Source organism: Salarias fasciatus, chromosome 18, assembly GCF_902148845.1.
Source record: "Salarias fasciatus chromosome 18, fSalaFa1.1, whole genome shotgun sequence".
NCBI lineage: Eukaryota > Metazoa > Chordata > Actinopteri > Blenniiformes > Blenniidae > Salarias > Salarias fasciatus.
In genome coordinates, this window is record NC_043762.1 from 7104415 (window position 1) to 7126039 (window position 21625).

The 21625-nt window shown below is 46.1% G+C and overlaps 1 protein-coding gene across 1 annotated transcript in view; it reads right to left on the reverse strand.

Annotated features, from left to right (window-relative positions):
• Positions 1–8595: 8595 nt before the first annotated feature.
• Positions 8596–21625, reverse strand: part of LOC115405110 (microtubule cross-linking factor 1-like) — a 44543-nt gene continuing 31513 nt past the window's right edge. The window contains exons 11-16 of the mRNA XM_030114572.1: positions 19755–20069; positions 18445–18744; positions 17691–17770; positions 15830–17357; positions 15612–15636; positions 8596–9241 (exon numbers count right to left, since the gene is read on the reverse strand). Of these exons, the coding sequence (XP_029970432.1) occupies positions 15619–15636; positions 15830–17357; positions 17691–17770; positions 18445–18744; positions 19755–20069 (2241 nt within the window). The 3' untranslated portion in view covers positions 8596–9241; positions 15612–15618. The remainder of the gene's footprint in view (positions 9242–15611; positions 15637–15829; positions 17358–17690; positions 17771–18444; positions 18745–19754; positions 20070–21625) is intronic.

Here is a 21625-nt window from a genome sequence, read left to right on the forward strand (position 1 = left end):
GCGTGCTTACCACTGCACCACTGTGTAGCAAACAACAAGAGACCAAGAACATGCAATGGCAACAGCAATAAAATTAACTAAAACTCCTCATTAAAATTCAAAATGTTTTCTGTGGGATTCCGTAAGCCTAGTTTTTAAAGATGCATTATATATTACTTTATTTAGAAGTTATATAAAAAAAACTCATATCAGTCTAAGATTAATAAAAAATGATCAAAAAAATGAATTAGAAAAATTTTGGAAAAAAAAATTAATACATCGGAATGAAAAAAATTATTATTTCTGTGTAATTGTACATAAAAATCTCTCTGATGTTGTGCAGAGATCCATTGATCAGGCTGCACAATTTAACCAAATGCAAATGAGCATTTAACGGTTTGAATCTATTGATCTTGGTCATAAACGTTCGACCATGTTTCTAAATGTGTCCCACCTCTGGTAGGTTGGGTGAACACTGGAACTCCGAAGCTGATTTATTAAAAAATGAACCTAACAAACTCAGAGAATGTCATGTTCCAGATGAACAGCTTCCCATTTCCCGCCTCTTTCTGTCTCAATCGATCAGTTTTACAGATCAATTGATCACTTGAATCCAGCTCAGCTCCACGCAGAACAATAACCCCAGAAATAAACAGATTGGTCTGATGTCTGACTGTCTGCAAGAGATTAAATTCAACAAACTGAGGCTCTGAAGCTCCGAGGAGGATCCGGTCAGTGCTGACGGAGCGTCAACCCTCTGACGGCGGCGGAAAGCAAAACACTCCTGAATTATTGATCAGTCTTCAGGAGGTTTGCTCTGTGAAGTCGGGACACCTTCAGTCTGCAGTTCACCGCAACGGAGAACTGATCAATCAGTCCCGTAACCCTCATCTGCAACACACAGCGAGAAAACTCCACAATAAAACTGAAAAAAATCTGCTTCATCTTCATAGTGGAGCAAACATGGGGACCGACTGTGTGTGTGTGTGTGTGTGTGTGTGTGTGTGTGTGTGTGTGTGTGTGTGTGTATTCTTCACATTCTGACAGAATAATATATTCAAAGTGGCACTATGGCACAGTTTTCTACACTAGAACAGCAACAATGTCTGTACACACACACACACACACACACACACACACACACACACAAAACTTTCCTTTGAGGAAATCCTTCATTATTCTGCCTGTGTTGGTGTGAACTCAGATCCATGTGCGTGTGTGTGTGTGTGTGTGTGTGTGTGTGTGTGTGTGTGTGTGTGTGTGTGTGTGCGTGTGTGTGTGTGCCTGCCTGCCAGGCACATCCAAAGCAAATCAACGCAGACAAAAGAAGAATCAAGTCGGCACCAAAATGAATGGTGTCTTTTTGTTTTTGCCCGTCAAAAGGCGGACAGATGGTCCAACTGAACTCCGAGGCGGTTGGTTTTATTTTGTAGTGTGAGTCGAGGCAGGAGGCGCCACATGACTCCAGTAAAATCACTAAAGTTGCATTTAAACAGATACAACAAATTAGAAACTTATAATGGGACAGCACGCCTAGATACTTTCAAAAGAATCTTTCTCATAGTTTTGTACAATTTAAAACATAGTTGCCTGCAGTGGAAAAAGAACAACATGTAACTCAAACTAACCTGTTTAGTCCTTCAGTACCAGTTTGTATCACAAGGTGGTGCATTGAGTTACATTTTATGTGTTTTGCATTAATTCTACACAAACTGAAATATTCCAATGCTTTTTTTTTATTATTTCACATAAACACAATCTGGTTTGGAAACTATTCAACGAAATAAAATAACCTAACGATCACTAACAGTTACATTACTTGCACGACGATTTCATATGAAAACTCAAAACTTTTGTTTCATTGTTGGAGTCTGTTTCCATGACAACGGCGCTCAGAGCTGCTGAAAATGCGACTTTTTTTGTCAAGGGCTCCAAATGTGGAACTTCAAAAAAACAAAGTTTTTACTCTGAGGTCATGTAAACGGGGGAAAACATAACTTTAAAAATCCTCCGACTGCTTCTCCATGGAAACGAGGAAATTTTCATTTGAAAGGCGGTATTAACGGGGCTTCAGTAGCTGATGCATTATTATTCATCCATGTTCTGAGGCAGGGATCCTCAACCACCCGCAATGACAGAATCCAAAGTTTTATTTTGAAAGTGTGGATTTAAATTTCCGTGATTCTGCTCTAAGTTTTATTTTGAAAAGCGCTTGACTTCTGCTGGCGCTTATTTCAAAAACTATGCTTCTTAAAACTGGTCAGTGGTGCCAAAAGGTTCAGGGACTGATTCAACTTGGACTCCTATACAGAATCGAGCCAGGGCTTTTCTCTTTGTGAGGCAGAAGAGCGAAACGCTACACCACTAATTTTCCTAATCTACATTTTACAAAAAGCGCTGTAGTTTTGTGAATCGATGATTTGACGTGCCAAACCGAACGCTCATTTTCCTCAAACGGCTCTGCTGCGTCGGTTCAGGGTTCAAACGGTCGTCACACTCGCCCAAACAAAGGCCCTGCCTGTTTACTGCCACGACAGGGCATCTCTGGTGGAGCTAAACTGAACCCTCCCCTCTCTGAAGCCCCACCGTGACGCCCAGCCTGATCCACGCCGCCGTGAACACACGCCGAGCGGCGTGGCGGCGGCAGCCTGGACGGGCCCTCGGATGAACACTGGAGCCTCTCGGGGCCTCAGGGCTCAGTGTGAATCCCTCGACTGCGCCGTGCACGGTTGGCATGGCGACGCCTCGGCCTATTGTACAGCTCATTGTCCGCTTGGGGCCTTGGTGCGTGGCAGCGTGCACGTGCAATTTGGGGGCCAGGATTTCGACAGAGCAGCGTGGCGCTTTGGAGAATTCATTCAGATATTTCTGTTCAACTAAACGGGTTTGAGACAAACTGATAATCAATGCTTTAAAGTTCACCTGCTCACTGAGAGTAAGCGATTGATTTTCAGATGTTGAGCAGTTGAAAAACCTTATGGTACGTTTTCTGCTGGCCACAAAAACAGAAAAACAGCTGTTCAGCTGTTCAAAAAAGGGAGCGAGACACACCTGGACCCTGGGATGGATCAAAGGAGGCAGGTGTCAAACATCAGGCCTGAGATCAAACTGAAGTGAAATACCTTTTACACTCCTGGTGTGACGAATGACAAAAACAACCCTAGAAACACAAGAAACTCTGCATGTGATTCAGTTTATGAGGGGAAAAAAACACAATTTTCAAAGGTACAAGAATAAATGACAAAATCCAGTAAAAGAAAAAAAAAAGAAATAAAAGTGAGTAATTGAAATATCCAAGAGTCCATATTAAAGAATCTGGGACTGAAATTCTTATATTTCTATGCATGTTTTCTCTAATAACCATTTGGACTATAATTTTTAAACACAGTCACATTCTCCACCAACTAACCACACAGCTTTAACTTTACATTTGATTTTTTTTTTTTCCTTTTCATTTTTCATCTATTGACTGATGAATTTTAACTGAAAGTCGTGGCGTTGCACGTATCATTTGATTCACTGATTCATCCGCAGCAGGCCGACTAGTTTGGCGCATAGTTCACGGCCCGTTCGCGACAATTTGTCGTGACCAAAATTTGAAACAACACATGGCACGCAGTCCCGACGGGTTCACGCACACTTCACGCCGCTTTACGAGTGGTTTGCGACCGTTTGCGACTCGATTCGTGGCAATGCGTGCCACAGAATCGTGCAAGTGTAACCCTGGCTTTAGCCGTTAGCAGCTTTAACAGCGACATGACACGCCACGCCATGCCACGCCCCCCCCCCAATCCCCAGCCAAACTTTTTCCTGCAGGAAACACTTCGTTTGTCATCAAGAAGCAGCTACTGGAGACCAACAGACAACAAATGATTTCCGCTGACGACCACTGGGTCTTTTCATCCACTAACCCAATGACGTATAGAATTACTATAATTCTATACGTCATTGCACTAACCTGTCAGTTACAAATTAGCATGCACCTTGTCTCCCGTTTGTAATAAGCTATTTGCGTTTCTGTGGCAAAAAAAAAAAAAAGAAGAAGAAAACAATAATTACCTCATCGGAAGAGTCAATCTTTTTTTCACCAGCTGTCCTTATTCACACAGAATAAAAAACATTTCCAACGGTGATTCGCGCTGTGGAAATGCGAATCACCGTGGCAGGTTGGGGGGAGAGAGGGAGGGGGGGACACCGGGGACACCTGGGCGTACGTCATGTGGACGCGCCGCTTTATTGTTGTAAGAACACAGAATTCTGCTAGAGGGTGACCGAAGTTACGCACTACAGCTTTAAAACTGCCTTGAAATGCAAAACAACACGCACTTCAAAGCACGATTAATCACGATGAACTGTGGAAATTAATGGTGATCTTTTGACAGTCGTCATGTTTTTAAAGCAGATGTTTTCCAGAGGACCACAGTGGCTCATCCGATTGAACAATGTTTAGAATTTGTTGAGAAAATGACAAATGTGTTTTCTGAGGCCGTTTTAATCTCTGTACATCAAAATACACTACCGGTCAAAAGTTTTAGAACACCCCAATTTTTCCAGTTATTTATTGCCATTCAAGTCACTCAAGTCCAATCAGTACCTTGAAATGATACAATGGTAAGTGGTGAACTGCCAGAGGGTAAAATAAAAAGTAAGGTTACCCAAAACTGAAAAACAGAGTACATTTCAGAAGAATACCAGTCAGTGAGTACAGTTTCCTTCACCATCAAAAGGAAGTCAGAAACTGGGGCAAACTTTGACAGGAAGAGGTCTGGCAGACCCAAAGCCACAACTGAATCAGAGGACAAGTTTCTGAGAGTCGATAGGCGGCTCACAGGACAACTGCTTCAAGCACAGCTTAATAGTGGTCGTAGTAAGCAAGTCTCTGTTTCAACTGTGAAGAGAAAACTTCCAGCTGCGGGTTTGACTGGACGAGTTGCAGCAAGAAAACCATTGCTGAGGCGTCAGAATAAGACAAAGAGGCTTGCCTGGGCCAAGAAACACTGCCGTTGGACTACTGAAGACTGGAAAAAGGTATAATGGACTGATGAATCAAAATCTGAAATCTTCGGTTCATCATTCAGGATCTCTGTACGGCGTAGAGCTGGTGAAAGGATGCTTCCACAGTGTGTGGCTTCAACTGTCAAACATGGAGGAGGAAGTGTGATGGTCTGGGGTTGTTTTGCTGGATCCAGGGTTGGTGACTTGTTCAGAGTGAGAGGCACCCTGAACCAAAACGGCTACCACAGCATCCTGCAGCGCCATGCAGTACCCTCTGGTATGCCTTCTAGTTGGTCAGGGGTTCATCTTCCAGCAAGATAATGACCCAAAACAGAAGTCCAAGCTATGCCAGAACTATCTTGTGAAAAAAGAAGAAGCTGGTAAACTTAAAAACATGGAGTGTCCAGCACAGTCTCCAGACTTAAACCCCATTGAGCTGGTTTGGGATGAAATAGACAGAAGAGTGAAAGCAAAGCAGCCCACAAGCGCCACACATTTATGGGAACTTCTGCAACAGACATGGGAAGAACTTTCTGAAGACTATTTGATTTCTGTTGTAGAAAGAATGCCACGTGTGTGTTCAGCTGTTATATCTGCCAAAGGTGGCTACTTTGATGAGTCAACAGTTTAGGATACGTTTTGGTCTATAAATTGATTCCATAATTTCTTTTTTGACTCCAATTGCTTATTTGTACTATGCTTTGATGTCTGAGTGCAATGAGACATTAAACGGCATAATTTTCAGTAAAAAACACTGGAAAAGTTGGGATGTTCTAAAACTTTTGACCAGTAGTGTAAATCAAACTGATCAATGATTTCCTGTCTCCCACTGTCACAGAGGATCTGTTTAATGGAATCATACGATCATTAAAATGTTTTAGATATAGTCTCATGTGGAGGTTTTTAATAAAACGTCCATTTCAGCTAATTTGAATGAGGAAATGGATGAAAGATACTTTTTTTGACTAAATTATTGCATTGAGATGCACTGGTGGGGCCTTTTAACTGCCAGCCAGCAGCGACAAATATCACTTTTACTCTCCAATTCACAGTCCAAGAATTAAATCTGTAAATTCGAAACTGTTGGCTTTTACTGGAAAAGTCTCGACTTTATGGCTGGCGGGAGTGGCGGAGCCAGAGAGGCAAGGAGGGAGCGATAAAGAGGCAGGGCGGAGAGCCGGAGGCCGCGGTGCCCCTTTCACTCACTTCTGAGGATGAATAATTAACATGGCTGCTGATGGCAGCGAGTGGGTCAGTGGAGGAGGAGGATGCTCTGCTTTTACTTCCATCTGCCGGCAGAGAAACCCTGAATAATTCACGACGGGTCTGAAGTGACTGCTCATACACACAGATTTCAGCCGCCATCACTTTGATGCGAGCTGCAGCGAGAAGGACGACCTCTGGAAAAAAAAAAAAAAAAGCCGTCGTCGTGATCTTTCAGTTCTCATATCAGCCGGATTCACATTTTCCAGAGAAAAAAAGTCACATTTTCTGCAAACTGAACTCATCGTCGCTTCAACCGATTTAACGGCAAACTTTTTAACCTTCTAAAATTCCATTCCAATTAGAGGAAGAAACCAAAAGAGATGGAAAGTAGTTTAATGACAGTAAAAGAACTGGAGGAAATGCAACAAGCAGCACCTGTAAACTGATACGAATTTAAAATAAAAACTGATATGAAGCTCTTACCGTCAGTCGTCTAGTTGAGTTGATGGATTATTCGCTGCAAACCCAATGATGAATCTGGTGGGTTTTTGCTCCTGTTCTGAAAAATGTTTGTTCTTCCTCTTCCTGTGACCTTTGCCCTCTAGCATATAATACCTGTGTCCAACTGCTGCCACCAAGTGTCCAAATCAGGAAACAACTGGGAAATATTTAAATAAACTAGATAAAATTTCGAACACAGGTATAGTTAACGACTCCTGCACTCTGGTTAGAAAGTAGTTTGATCTTTGAAAACAGTGGATTTGCTCTCGACTCTGTGAACAATCAGACACGTTGTTTCTGACTCCCTGGACTCTACAGCGCCCCCTATTGAGGGTAGACCTTAAACAAACATGTCCGAGTCTCCGTGACTCAGAGTTAGCAGCCGATCCAGAAGTTCAGGTCTGGAGAAAGTCCAGGTTTCTCCATCTGGTCCCCCCGCCTGCAGCGGCCGCTCCCTGATGATGCCTCCTCCATGCTGCTGGAGCTCTGAGGTCCTGGACCGGATCAGTGATGGTCTTCAGGTGGTCTGGACTGGTCCCTGGACCATTCACAAAGTGTAGAGCAGTTCTGGGGGATCCTGGTCCTCGAGGACCGCGTTCCAGAACAGATTCATCATAGCGAAGTGGTCACATTCAGGTGTTTTGGAGAAGAGGAACGTTGAAAACATGCAGATCAGAGACCCTCCAGGACCAGATAAACCCACTTCTGCACTCGATAGTATGTTTCAGAGTGATGGAATCTAACAACACGCTTTACTGGACCCTAAATAAAAATTAAACTAACCAGTTTTTTAGACAAGCCTTAGATTACTTTCGTGTTTTCATGGTGTTTTGAAAATGTCGTTTTCATGTCGGGCCACTAGCGGGTGCTGTTGGTCTTTTTTTTTTTCTTTCTTTTTTTAATGAAACCACACATGCGGAGAGAACCAGTTAACTTGTAGTTTTTCAAACTTCTCTTTAATTTCCTTGTATTTCTAGAATAAGCTTTGACGATATTATCTTTAGATTATTTGCAGTATATCAATGCACTGCTCCTCTATAAACGAAGGCAAAGCAGCTTTAGATTGCACAGAAATGCAAAAATGTTTAAATATATTTCATTTTGCTGCTGTTTAAAGTAGCGTGGAGATATCAGTGGTCGTCCTCTTGCGTGACAAGCTGGGAAACATGAGTAAGGTGGCACATATATGACCATGATGCAAGAGGATTTGACTTCTGGGAGGGACACAATCTTCTTATTCACGTTCACTCTGTGTGTGTGTGTGTGTGTGTGTGTGTGTGTGTGTGTGTGTGTGTGTGTGTGTGTGTGTGTGTGTGTGTGTGTGTGTGTCTGCCCCCCCTGACCCACTGTAATCCTGCGGTCTGCACTGTAATCCACACACACACACTCACTCACACACACAGTTCAGGATCAGCGTCGGCAGCAGACTCAGGTCTAACGACAGAGACAATCGTCCATCTAACCTCCAGAGACAGGAACCACAGAGGAAGTCTGTAAATACACATTCATGTTTATTACCGTTTACTATTTACATAAGACTATAGTTCGTTTTAGACATAGACTTTCCATTAAAACATTCATTTTTTTTTTCCTCAACATAAATCTTTTTCTTGTCAAAAGAAGAAAAAAAAAAACAGAAAAACTTCATATCCAATAGTAACAACTGTACAAAGACAGTCTGGTAGTTACAATAATTTACTTAAAAAGGGTTTGTATTTTCTTCAATGCAAATGATGAGACGACAGAAATCCATCACGATGAGTTTGAGCTCCTCCCTCCAGTGACTACAGCTTGTATGTACATGCACTAAAGTGCTAGTGTTCAAAAGGCATGCAAATATTTCACTTATATTTGTACATCTGCCTTCCAAAGTATGCATAAGGTTGTCGTCGCCCTTCGTCCTACATGTCGACAGTCGGACATTCGTAAAAATGGAAATAAAAATGACATCAAGTGTCTGCTTCAGACCCGGTGAAGCACGACTGGCTTTTTTTTCTTTGTTTGTTTCATTTTCCCAAAGTTTTAAACTTGGCAAAAAGAAGGATGGACGCGAGGAGGACTGGACGAAGAAGACACGTTAAAAAAAAAATAAAATGTAAACAGGTGTGAGGAGAGGTGCGAAACCGATGAGGACAGACATGGAGCGGCGAGGAACTCAGGTTCAGGCACCTCTGATGGAAACGTCACGTTCACGTGGTTCTGGGTGGTTTTACAGTACATCTCATGTTCTCGATGGTCAGCTGGTGCTACTGGGTGGATCCGGCCCCCCCTCCAGGCCCGAAGGAGTCTCTGGATCCGGGAAGGGGGGCGGCGGCTCTGAGGTACTGAGGGTGAGAGGAGGTAGAGCGTGGCGGCGTCACGCCGGCTCCTCGCCCTCCAGGATGGGCCTCCGGTGTCCGGGCGGGGGGAAGGTGAACCTCCTCCTGGAGGTCCCGCTCCACCTGGGGGAGGAGGAGGGGGAGCGGGCCGCCCAGCGGGACGGGGGCCGGCGGTTGGCCGGGCGGGCCGGTCTGAGGAAGCAGGAGTCCAGGGGAGGAGCCACCGGAGAGCGAGGGAGGTCCTGAGGACGAGAGGAGGCTGTCAGCGAGGAGGAGGAGGGAAGAGGAAGAGGAAGAGGAAGAGGAGGAGGAGTTCTGCAGGTGTTTAAAACCAGGTGAGACAAACTGAGAAAAAAATAGACAAAAAGAGAAAAGTGAAGACTCCACAAACAAAGTGAAGAATAATGCCAAAAGAACAATGCAGGAAGATGAAGAACTTGAGGCTGAGGCTTCAACTGAGGCCCCGTTTCCACGACGACGTGAAGACTTTTCGTTTCATGTTCACACAGAAACATTTTGAAACATGGTGTCTGTTGACACAGAGAGGCTGGAAACAATGTAATGAGCCTGTCGGGCCACTAGTTGCCGCTGCTGTTTGTTTTAGTGATGAAACCACACACACACACACACACACACAGACGCACACAGACACACACTGCAGAGAACAAAAAGTTCTAAACATTAACACTGGAAAACATGGACGCTGGTATATCCGCTGTCTGTGTTGGAAATGTGTTGCCAGTGGCTGAGCAGCGCCGAGGTGTAAACAGACACCCGAAACACAACAGCAGTTTTGTGTTTTCACTTGAAAACGCTGCCGTGTGAACGGGCCCTTATTTTTTGCGTCTGCCTCTGGCAAGGAGCCCAGGGTCGACATTTCATTGACAATCTTCTGCCACAGAATTTTCCGCGTGAATTGGAGCAGCACCACAAAAGTCACATGAAAACGTGTGGAAAATTCCGGAGCGGCGCGCTCTGACTTTTCTCAGTGTTCTGGCAAATAAATTCTGAGAAAATTCCCAAAAACACGGGCATTTTCCCCCCATATAAGCGGATAAGAGCCGACTGAAACAGAAGAAAAACAATCATTCCTAAACAAGTCCGACGTGCCTGGCTATACTTTCACTTACAGACGTTATTAAAATATCAAAACGTTGGCATTTTTATCCTCTATCCAGATGTGAAAAGCTCATTTCAAGATCTTCCACCAAATTTAAACTGTGAGCTTTCAGGTGTGGTAAGAATTTCAGTCGTTTTTGGAGTTTGTAATGGGTGTGTATTGGAGAGGGTGAGAGAGGGAGAAGCTCTCCATTTAAACCGAAAATAAAATTCCTTCTCTCGTTCCCACGGCCACATTTCTGGCTCAATCTTCACAAATTATACATCAAAATGTAGGGATTTCCATTGTGATTCTCACAATACTTTCATTTTGTGTCTCTCTGAAACGGTTCTCTCTCCAGATGCATTTGTTTGAGGAGAGTGCGGAATTTTCTCCCATCCACTCCAGTGCATTTTGGAGAGACTTTCTCGCTGAAATCCAAAACCTGGCACATTTTTACAAACTCGCTGTGGCTATATGGATGATCCTACAAACATGAAAATTTCAGGATAATTCCATGAAAGGCTTCTCACACTCACAGTATTTTTTTTTCTTCCAGTTTTAACTCTCAGTTCTTGAGAAACGACATTTCTTCAGCCATAGAAACTGGATGAAAAACTGCCAATTCCCTGTCATGGCTGCTGAGTGCAGCTGGTCTCCATGGCAACACACACACACCTGCTGACTCTCTGTCACGGCTGATCTCAGGTCAGAGTTCACAGTGAATATGGACGGGTTATACAAACACACACACGTTCACACACTCTTGGCAGCAGCTGGCAGGCACAACATTAAATTTCCTCTGGAATTTACTAGTTCTTACTATTGATTGTTCTTTGTTTCTGTTTTAAAGAGCTTGTAAAAAGAGTCTACAATTCTACAATTTTATTTAGCAGACGCTTTTGTCCAAGGCGACTCGACCAGTGTTGTACGTCACGACGAGTCATTCCATTTTATCAGGTTCTCCCTACTTCCTCTCACACACACGAGAAAGGAGACTTGTTATGTATTTTGATGTTATTTGTTCCGTACTTGTTTTCCTTCTTCGTTTATTTGTTGAATGATTATTTGGTTTTTCCATGTTCATAATAAACCATCACTGTTTGGCTAATCCCTTCAGTTTCCTGAAGCAAAAAGAATCCTTTCAGTGTGGATTCTGCCTGCAGGTGCAACTGATTCAGGTCTTGATCTTTCGCTGTGGCTCTTAAAGCTTCTATCGAAACTCAAATAATCATCAGGCGATGGATCTGATCAGTATTGGCAGGGACCTGCAGCACATCAGCAAACACACTGAACTCATCGAAAAGTTGCCCCGATGCACCATCACCGTAACCAAACACACAGCCTCAAATGATCCTCAGCGATATCGTAATTATGGCGAGGAGGAATGATTTTACAATCATTTTTTTAATATTTTCAGGATCAGTAAACCTGACAGTGCTTTAAATAATGCAGCGCGAGCTGGAAAAGTCCGACGCTTCAAAGAAGTTAAAGAAGTGTTTAATCCCAAAGTGGACTCCTTTTAATCTCACATTATCAATACATGCTGGTTCATCCTGTTTATGTCAAAGTGAACTTAGTGCTTAAAGAAAAAAGTGGACGGAGGTTTCAGAACGACTGAACCAACCGTCACGCTGCTTTATAAATAGACCATCTGCTGGAGGTAGATTCCAGCTGAGGGACGAGTGCAAAGCAATCGTCCTCTAAAAATACATGAGCAGAGGATGAAATGGAGGAGAAATAATTCACGGGGATGAATGAACCGATGGATGGACGGATGGATAGACGGAGAGACCGATGGATGGATGGATGGATGGATGGATGACCTGCAGGAGGTTCTTCACTAACGGGTAGAAAACCGAGACGGCAATACGGCGGAAACAGGATTAATTCAGGATTTCCTCGCAGACACCGATACTTCACACCACACGGAGCTCATGCAGCGATAAAACACACAAGAAGAGGAGCGACAGAAAACAACAGCTTCACACGACTGCTGGTCAGGAGATCCTGAAAGAAAAATCCACCTCAAAACAGAGCCGATGTCTTAAAACACAGATGATGAACGTTTTGAGTGTTTTATACTCTACTAACAGCACCAACTAGTGGCCCGACAGGAAAACTGTGTCTTTTCCAGTGTTTCTGAAACGTCGCTGTGTAAACGTGAAACTATTCTAAGACAAAAATGTGTTTTCACAAGACAGCTTCTAAAAACTTCAATCATCTGTGCAAAAAAATGTATCTGAAGGTAGATTTTTCTTCCATGCATGCAGAATATGGATGAAAATATTGAGTTAATTTCTCCACCAAAGAGCAAAGCACAGGAGAGGTGATGGATCTTCAGGGTTAATCTTGTGGAGAGCTGGTTAGAGTGAGAGGAAATGAAGAAGAACCGCAGGAAGGGGAAAGAGAGCGGAGACCGCCACAGTCCGCATGGTGATATGAGGTGGAGGACCTGGTGGGAACACACAGCGTTAGAGTCCGGCGAGACCGCATGGAGACCAGGCAGACCACAACCGACCCGGGGCCGAGCGGAAACGGCTGAAACCGGCTCACAAACCGTCCCCGATCCAGACGCAACGTGAAGACTCTGCGGTGAACGCGCTTTAAAGGACCGTTCTGCTGTTTTTTTATTCACTCATTAACTGTGGCTTCAAAAAGCATCGATATCCCCTGAAATTCTCCAGGTTTTCACACATTACGATTTAAATGTATTCTATTGGGATTCCATGTCCAACAAAACATGAATCGGAAGGAAAATGAGTCAAGGTTTTATCATTATATATACATATATATATATATATACATATATATATATATATATACATATATACATATATACATATATATATATATATATATATATATATATATATATATATATATATATATATATATATATATATATATATAATTTTTTTTCTAATAAAAACTGAAAATAGTGCAAAAGTATTTGTCCCTCTAAATAAAATCCAGGTCTGCAAAATGTCTTCAGGTGTGTCAAACATAAGGTCTGTGGGCCAAAACTGGGCCGTAGGGGGCTCCGAAAATTAAAAATTTCAAAGAAAGTATTGATTTTACAGCAAATCTGAAATAACAGCTGGATCTGGGCTCAAAGTAATGCCACAGATATTCTGCACATGTAGATTAATGTTTGCGTATAATTTGCATAGAAGTAAAAAAACTTGATTGACAAATAAAAACTGTGAAATGATGTGCAAAACTGAAATTGTGAGTAGACAGTCATTTACAGATGCAAAATATTTGTGGCATTATATTGAGCCCATAGACAGAGCTCTGCTCAGAGGAGACCAGAACTAAAGAAAACCAGCTCTGCTCATGTCCCTGAACACACCGCCCCACTGTGAGGCACGGTGGAGGCAGCATCATGCTGTGTGGAGGCTGCTCACAGCGGATGGAGGATACTGTGCGGTTGTGTCACATTAAATAATGTAATGTGGTTGTAATGTGACTGAAAGTGGAAAAGTTCAAGAGGGATCGATACTTCATGAAGCTACCGTTCACTCTGAATGACGATCACCACAAAATGTCTCCCCAGGTATGAAAATCCACTTTAAACTCACATTAGGTACACGATTCAGGTTATAATGTGCTACAGGAATAAATAATTGAAAATAAAAGCTGGGGTTTTCAACCACACTAAAATTATTTTCACAATTTAGCCTTTTTTTTTAATTAAAATAACTGAATACCAGCAGAGTTCAGGAGTGTTTGCACGGGCTTTCAAATCCAACAAAGCTTTGATATGAAACACTTTCTCAATCTCTTTCTCTTGATAATCCATCTAGACTTCTCCTGTAATCTGGATTAAACTTTCAAAGCTAAACTTTCTGTTCCCGGAGTCAGTTTGTAGTTTATGAACGGATGAAGGAAAACTGTACCAATCAATAAAATCTGAACAGTTTTCTTGGCTAAAACCCAAAAATGGTTTTGACAGTAATGTGTGTGCTTCATGGCTCATGGGGGGGGGGGGGGGGCGACATGCCAAAACACCAGGACGGTCCTTTAAAAACAAACACACACACGAAGAGGTGAGCAGGCATGCACGTATCAACACCACAACACGCCGATGGCTTCACACACGGTCACGCCGCCGCCCTGTGAGGCATGCATGGATGGAAAGAGGGGGGCGGGGGGTGGTGGGGGGGGGGGGCGGGGGGAGGCTCTGTGGACCGTGAGGTGAGAGGTCCCTGTGGGGGGTGAAGCCACCGCCACCCGGAGGCCGTGGAGGAGGAGGAAGAGGAGGAGGAGGAGGAGGAGGAACTTACATCGCAGAGACAGGAAGAGTTAGAGTCCCCAAGGAGTTGTTAGTATGACAGTGTGGTTCTGGATCGGAGGAGGAGGAGGGGGGGGGGGATACGGGGGGTGGGGGAGGACAGATAGAGTGGGACAAGTTAGCCGGAGGAAAAGAGGAGACACACGGTAAGCTGGGCAAGTCGGAGCGGGGAGTCGGGAGGCTGAATTCACACACACACTCACTTCGGACCTGGAAGAGACACAATGCAGCTCTGAGAGGAGGAGAACACACATCTGGGCCCGGCGACAGCGGCAGTGCACATCTGTACACCTCCATTTGCCAGGGATCAATACAACTGATATCTGTTACTGAGAGCGTGGATCGAACGCTGCGGCAGTCCTGAGGAGCTGCCGTCCTCGGGTCATCCGTTTCGATTTTTCTTTCATTTATATCTTGAAGCTGCTTCGTAATCTGGCGCCATAAAGAACCAGCTGACCGCTTCTCCTGGGTTTTGTAGTGAAAGAAAGACATCATGCGTCTGACTGCTGGCAGAAACACCTCAGCTCCACGTCTTTCACGCTACTTTCACAATTTCACACAGTCAAAGGCGCGTAGAGCCTGTTTTACATGTGTTGTGGCACTCATTTTATATGTTTTTATATACTTTTTTATGTATTAAAGAGTGTTTATCAAATGAAAAAGATTCCTCATGTTTATAACGTCTTGTTCTCTGCAGCGTGCGTGTGGTTTCATTATAAAAACACCCAACAGCACCCACTAGTGGACCGGCAGGTCGACTACATCGCTTTCAGAGTATCTGCCGTTGCCGTGGAAACGGTCACCACTAAGGAACGTGTTTCCACAGGAAACGTGGAATTACCGTGTGCTGAAGGGGCGGTGGGGAAGGCACTGAGCAGCTCTCCAGGTTTACAGGGAACAGATCAAATCACTACAAAAACTAGAAGCACTTAAAAGTCTGGTTGACCGTTTAATTGGAGCCTGTGGATAATGAATAATTATGCAGCTTCGCAAATGGGATGCCGCTCGGTATGTAGCGGAGAGATCATTAATTCCCCTTCTTCAATTATCAGGCACATAAATCAGATCGCAGAGAGAGCTAAAGCACAGAGGAAGAAGAAGAAGAAGAGGAAGAAGCTACAGAGGAATCAGGACTGCAGAGGAGAAAACAGGCCGAAGAGGAAATCTTAAAGAGCGTCTGCCGTAAACAGAGAAAAGTTAAATATTTTAACGTTACCATTGCATCAGTCAGAGCTTTCGATCTGAGAAAAAAGCATCAACATTTCAGTGGTTGTGCAAATTACATGTTAGCTGCTGTGTTTTTTTTTTTTTTTTGTTGTTTTCTCTGATTGTCACTAGGATGGCGAATCCGTGGAGCCGTCAGCGTGTCAGGAAACACGGGCCAAAGATCAAATGCGAGATGAAGCGACCGATCCGGTGCGTCTGTGTGTTTACCTCCATACATCCGGGCTGCGCTCGGTCCGAGTCGGCCGGCCTGCCGCCGCCGCCGCCGCCGGCGGGCGCCCCGGCCTGCAGCCTCCTCTCCTCCCTGAAGCTCTGCTCCTGCAGCTTCTTGTTCAGGATGCGCGCGGCGTTCTCGGCCAGCGTGTATCCCGGCGGCGCCGACAGGTCCTGCCGTATGCTGACGACCTCCGCGTTTCTGTCGCCCTGCGTCTCCACGATCAGCTGCACGGGGCTGGGCGAGCGGCCCCTGGCGGCCCGCTGGCACTCGGCGGCGGCGCCGTGGGCCGGGCTGGGCTCGGTGGTGGGCGGCGGCGTGGGCCGGGAGCGGCTGGGCGACTTGTTGAACTTCTGCATGGCGTCGTAGACCACCGGCGTGTGGTCGATGATGTTGAAGAGGCTGGACAGGCCGTCGTTGATGGTGGTGTGCACCGGGCTGTCCCGGGTGGTGGTGGAGCGCGCCCACGCCGACTCGCTGTTGCCCTTCTGCGGCGTGGTGGGCGTGGGGGCGCGGCTGTTGTTGGGGAGGTCGTTCTTGTTGGACGTGGACAGTTTGCGCTGGAGCTTGGGCGAGCCGTACTTGGGCGAGCAGCAGGGCCGCTCGAACTTGCTCTGGACCACCGGGGAGTACTGGACCTTCCTGGTGCTGCGGGACGGGGACGAGATGGGCGTGCCGCCGCCCTTCGGGGTGAGGCAGCGGTGGGGGCTGCTGGTCAGGTTCCTCAGCAGGTCCGTCTGCAGCCCCACGCTGATGGTCTGGGTGGTCTGGGTGCCTCGCGTGGTGAACCCGTTGGTCTGGCAGGCCGTGTCCCGGACGGCGGGCCCCGGGGGGGAGCGGATGGCGTTCCTCACGGAGATGGCCACCTCCTTCATGTCGTCGCTCATGTTCCTGGAGAGCTGCAGCTCCAGGGACGAGGCGTAGCCCACCGTGGGGCAGATGGGGGACTGGCTCGGAGAAGTCCTCAGCCCCCCTCCCTCCAGAAGACAAGGCCACCTGGTGCTGCCGAAGACCTCGTCGGGCCCGCCGACCCCCACCCCCGCCTCGCCGCCGCCGCCGCCGCCCCGCGCTTTGGTCCCCTTGGCGTAGAGAAAGTCCGGGTCTTGGGCAGTGGTGCGCTCGGCCCCCCCCGGCCTGGTGGGGCTGTGGAGGATGTGGACCCCGTAGTGCTCCAGTCCCACCCCGGCGGCCCCGGCGCCGTTGCCCCTCAGCGGCGACTTGTGGCAGTGCTCCGGGCTGCTCAGGGTGCTGGTGGTCAGGGTGGCGCTGGTGGTCAGGAACCAGGAGGCTGGCTGGAATGGATCGGGGACGGGTTCCCCCTCCCGGACCGGACCGGGGCCCGGGGCCGACGGGGGGAAGTCCCAGCCCTTGTTGTTGAACTCCTCGATGTACTTGAGGTCGTCCGGAGAAAGAGGCGGCGTGATGTCGTCCTGGCCGGGGTCGCCGGGTCGAGTCTTGTCGGGGAGGAACGGCGAGCTATCCATCAACCGCTGGAAGTCACTCATGGAGCAGACCGACTTCGCTCTGCAGGACACACACACACACACACACACACACACACACACACACGCATTTAAAATGAAGTGAAATTCACACCAAAGGTCACAGAAGTCTCCAGTCATCGTCCTTGTTACTGAAGAAGGCAATCTGCTTCTGTTGATGGTTCAAAACATCATCTTTCAAAGCGACTCCGTCTTTTTTAATAGTTTATAACGGCCTGAATTATTTAACTATATTGTGACCTAAATCTTCCCAAATACTCCACCAGGAGGAAAATCTCTGCCACGCCAAGGAGCTTGAGACTGAGCTCCACAGCAGAGCTGAACAATCAGTAGCCGATCGGACGAACTGCCTCACCGGAGCAGACTTCCTCCCTCCCTCATGTCCTCCTCCGGGAACGCAGCAGTTCCTTCGTTCTCCGAAAGCTCGTTCAGGGCCTGAAATACACAAAATAAATGTCATGTGAAGTGATAAAGAAAACAAAAAAAGGCTTCAATGAATGGATTCTGGCTCTCTCAGCTCCAGCTCCAGAGAGCAAGGAGATTTATCTTCTAACATGTGACATCTATGTTTTTTTTTAAGCTTTTTAACATTAATGATTAAGTTTTTAAGGGTATTTCATTGGGTAGTTCAGACATGAAAATAGCAAAATACCATAAAAGACGATATGAAAATTAACGCTAATACACACTATTTATTTATAATAAAACCTGCAGAAAATATGCAAAACTGGTCCAAATTGCACATATTGGCTGCAGTCAAGCCTCTTGTTGGCCGGTTTTGGCCCACGAGTCTTATGTTTAACACTCCTGACTCAGATCATAAAGAAAAAGTTTAGATAAAAAAGCTGAAATAATTCAGACTTTTAATATTTCTATTTGTAAAAGTCATAAAAATGAAGAGTGTAGTACTTTCCATTCATCAATTTTAAAGGAAAATATCATAAATATATCAAAAAAGACACCGTTTTTTTAAAGAATTGTACATTTTAAGTGATAAAACTGTATTTTTAAGGCTTTCCTGACTTTACTGAGCAGTCTCGATGTCTAGGCCGAGAGATGCTGACCTACTCGTGAAGCCTCACGTTTCCTCTCCGTCACGCCACACTCACCTCCTTCATGCAGGGGAACCTCTTCTCGCTCTCCAGCCTGCAGGGGGGGGGCACCTCCAGCCCGCCCAGGGGGTCCAGCGTCAGCGCGTCCAGGAAGAGGTTCTCGGCGGGGCCCTTCAGCCGCGTGGCGGCGCCCTGCTCCTCCAGCATGGCGTCCGAGTCGGAGTGGGAGCGCGTGGGCGGCGGCGGCGGCGGGGCGGGGGTGGACGTGCAGGGGGAGCGGGGGGCCCGCGGCGAGCGGGGGGGCGAGAAGCCTCCTCTGTGGTCCTCGCCTCGACGGGAGTTCAGCTCTCTCTGCATCTGGACGGAGGAGGAAGCGGAGTGAACGCCGTTGTCATGGGAACGGGGCCTTTATTCTGATCATCAGTCCACATGGAGAACATGCAGACTCACAGAAAGCACTGGGACCTCACATTACTGCAGTTTAATCAAACTGACAGGAGGAAGAACAGAAAACTCTCCGTTTTCACGCTGCTGCATCGCTGCATAAAGCATCTCTGCTTCCCGCCGTGCGGCGGCGTTCGGCGCCGCGTCAGCAGTTTTCCCCTCCGGAGCCGGAACGCGTGAAGAAGAGCTCACGAGGCGTCACGGCGTGACGTCCGGAGACACAAACATGCTGCAATAACGCCACGGCTGCTCCGACCGCACGGCTCAAGAGCACATCAATAATTCAGCCGACGCCGACGCCGGATGAGCGAAAGCAAACGCCGGAGGAGAGAATCGGCCCGAGAGGAGAGACACTCCGCCACTTCCTCGCTTCATCCTGACTGTGGATTCACTCCATCTCCTCACATCACGTTCTGCTCTTCCCGCTGGACCGATATCACGTCCTCACACAGATGAAACAAAATTATTCCATACACTACACCGTCTTTGCAAAGGAGGTTCTGACTTCCATTTTTCTAAATAAATCCCATCATGCCTCTCTTCTCATCCGTGTGAAAAAAGGCCGTAAAAATGAACCTGAATCAGGGGCGTCGAACACATTTTAGATCAGCCTAACTTCATCTTGAGAGGATACATCACCAAAGTGTCGATATTCTCACAAAATGCAAATAATTACTGCAGAAAATGACTCAATTGATCCTCAATGTTTTCTTTGAAATCTTTTTATTATTTGATTTGTGTTTTGGCCAGATTAGAGCTCCGTGAGGGTTTTGGCCCACGGGCCTTATGTTTGACACTTCCGGTGTTTTGTTTTTTTTTTTTAGTTTAAACTTCATTCTGGAGCTTGTGAACGTGTGAAAATCCAGAACAGTCCAGCTCCTCCTCCTCCTCCTCCTCCTCCTCCTCCTCCTCCTCCTCCTCACCCTCTCCATCTTGCGGTGCAGCTCCCTCATGCTGCCGTCCCACTCCTGCCGCTCGCGGTCGAAGCGCTCCAGCAGCTCCGCCCTCTCGCGGCTCCACCTCTTCTCGCCGTGCTGCAGCTTCCAGCGCAGGTCCAGCGACGTGCTGTGGCTCTCCGCCAGCAGGCGCCGCTGCTCCTCGCGCTCCTGCTTCAGGGCCCGGCCGGGGTTGGCGGCCGGACCCCCGGATCCTCCCTGAGCTTCTCCTCGCACCTTCGACCGCTGCTGCTCCTCCTCCTCCTCCTCCTCCTCCTCCTCGTCCTCGTCCTCCTCCAGCTGCTCAAACCACAAACACACCGAGACGGAAACATTCTGTCAGCAATCTACTGTCAAACACATTTTAGTTCAGCGGCCAGAAACGGTGAAACAGTGTCATGATGACAATAAAATTTTAACTTTAAGGTTGCAAAATAATGTGAAATGTCCAAAAAAAACAATCGAATGTTCAAAAATTCAGTGTCTCCTTTAAATTTTTTCCCATTTGCTTGGTTTGGTGCCTCACGCAGGCCAGTTTTGGCCCACGAACCTTATGTTTGATGCATCAGCACATACAGAAATGCACGATAAAGTGCTTCTACTGGATATTTAATCACTCCCTGCTGCTCATCAACCCGATTTATTGATTTTCAGGTCATCTGAGCAGGTGAGTCCTGATCCAGGAAGCAGGACGAGGAGAGGAACGGCGCCGCCGCAGAGCGAGGAGGAGCAGGTGGAGGCTCCTCCGCCGCCTTACGTAACGCTCATTGACAGAATGAGGAAAAGCCCAGCGCAGTAATCACTGCCGATGTCTAAATCCGTCACGTCTGCTCGGCGTGATAACCACGCTTTAAAAGAGCCTCCCTGAAGTCCTGCGTCTGACAGAGGAAACGCAGAACGCCGCTTCTCGCCGCCGTTCTCCGTCCTGAACCGAGCAGGAAAAGATCATCTTCCTCCTGGAATTCAAACGTCTTAATTGGCTCCCAAAGCGCCGCTTTTTCCTTTTATCAGAACAAAGCTGAGAGAGGAAACTCCTCAGAAAGGAATATTTAATCTCCAAACAGCAGCGAGGAAGAAAAACAAGAAAACCTTGAGTTTACGTGTGACAGTAAGAGTCTCACTTTAAAAAACACACGTTACATAATATATACAAGTATCTGCTTTTCTCCTCTGATCGTTTTGTTTGCTGTGAAATTGAAAACACCTTCAGCACATCTATACAGACATGTATAGACACAAAAATGACTATATTTACACTGTTTGCAGCCATTTCTTACAAGCTGAATATTTTAAAAATGTGCTTTACAGGTGTCAGAATAAAACAAAATCAGCACTTTAGGTCTTGAGTTCAGACTTACATCAAATTTTTTTAACATTCACAGCATTTTCCTTCAGTCTAGTGATGAAATGATCCAATTTAAATGATGCCTGAAGACGTAAATATTGAAATAAATGTGATTTGATCAGTTTCATGTGTTTAACAGGTTGTTTTTTTTTCCTCAAAAAGTCACAAAATGCTTTAAAGCAGTTTTTAATAACATGATTGGGTTAAAGATGTTCATTTTCATGTATTTCAGAGAGCGCAGAAAGGTAAGACACCAGTTAAATTATTGATTCAAGCCTTTTATTTAATAGTAGAGAATCTAAAATGTATGAACGAAAATGGACTTCTAGCATCGGAACTAGCTCATATTTAAGTTTTAGTGCTTAGTTTACTCCTTGTTTAGGTTTGTAAAAGGAAATAAGTCCTGATTTCCTTCTGAAGTTCAGTTATTTGAGGTTTGAAGAGCATTTCTGCAGTGTTTTCGTTGCACTTCATCTATTCATCTTTATCCAAGACGTTTTTCTTTGAAAGAGAA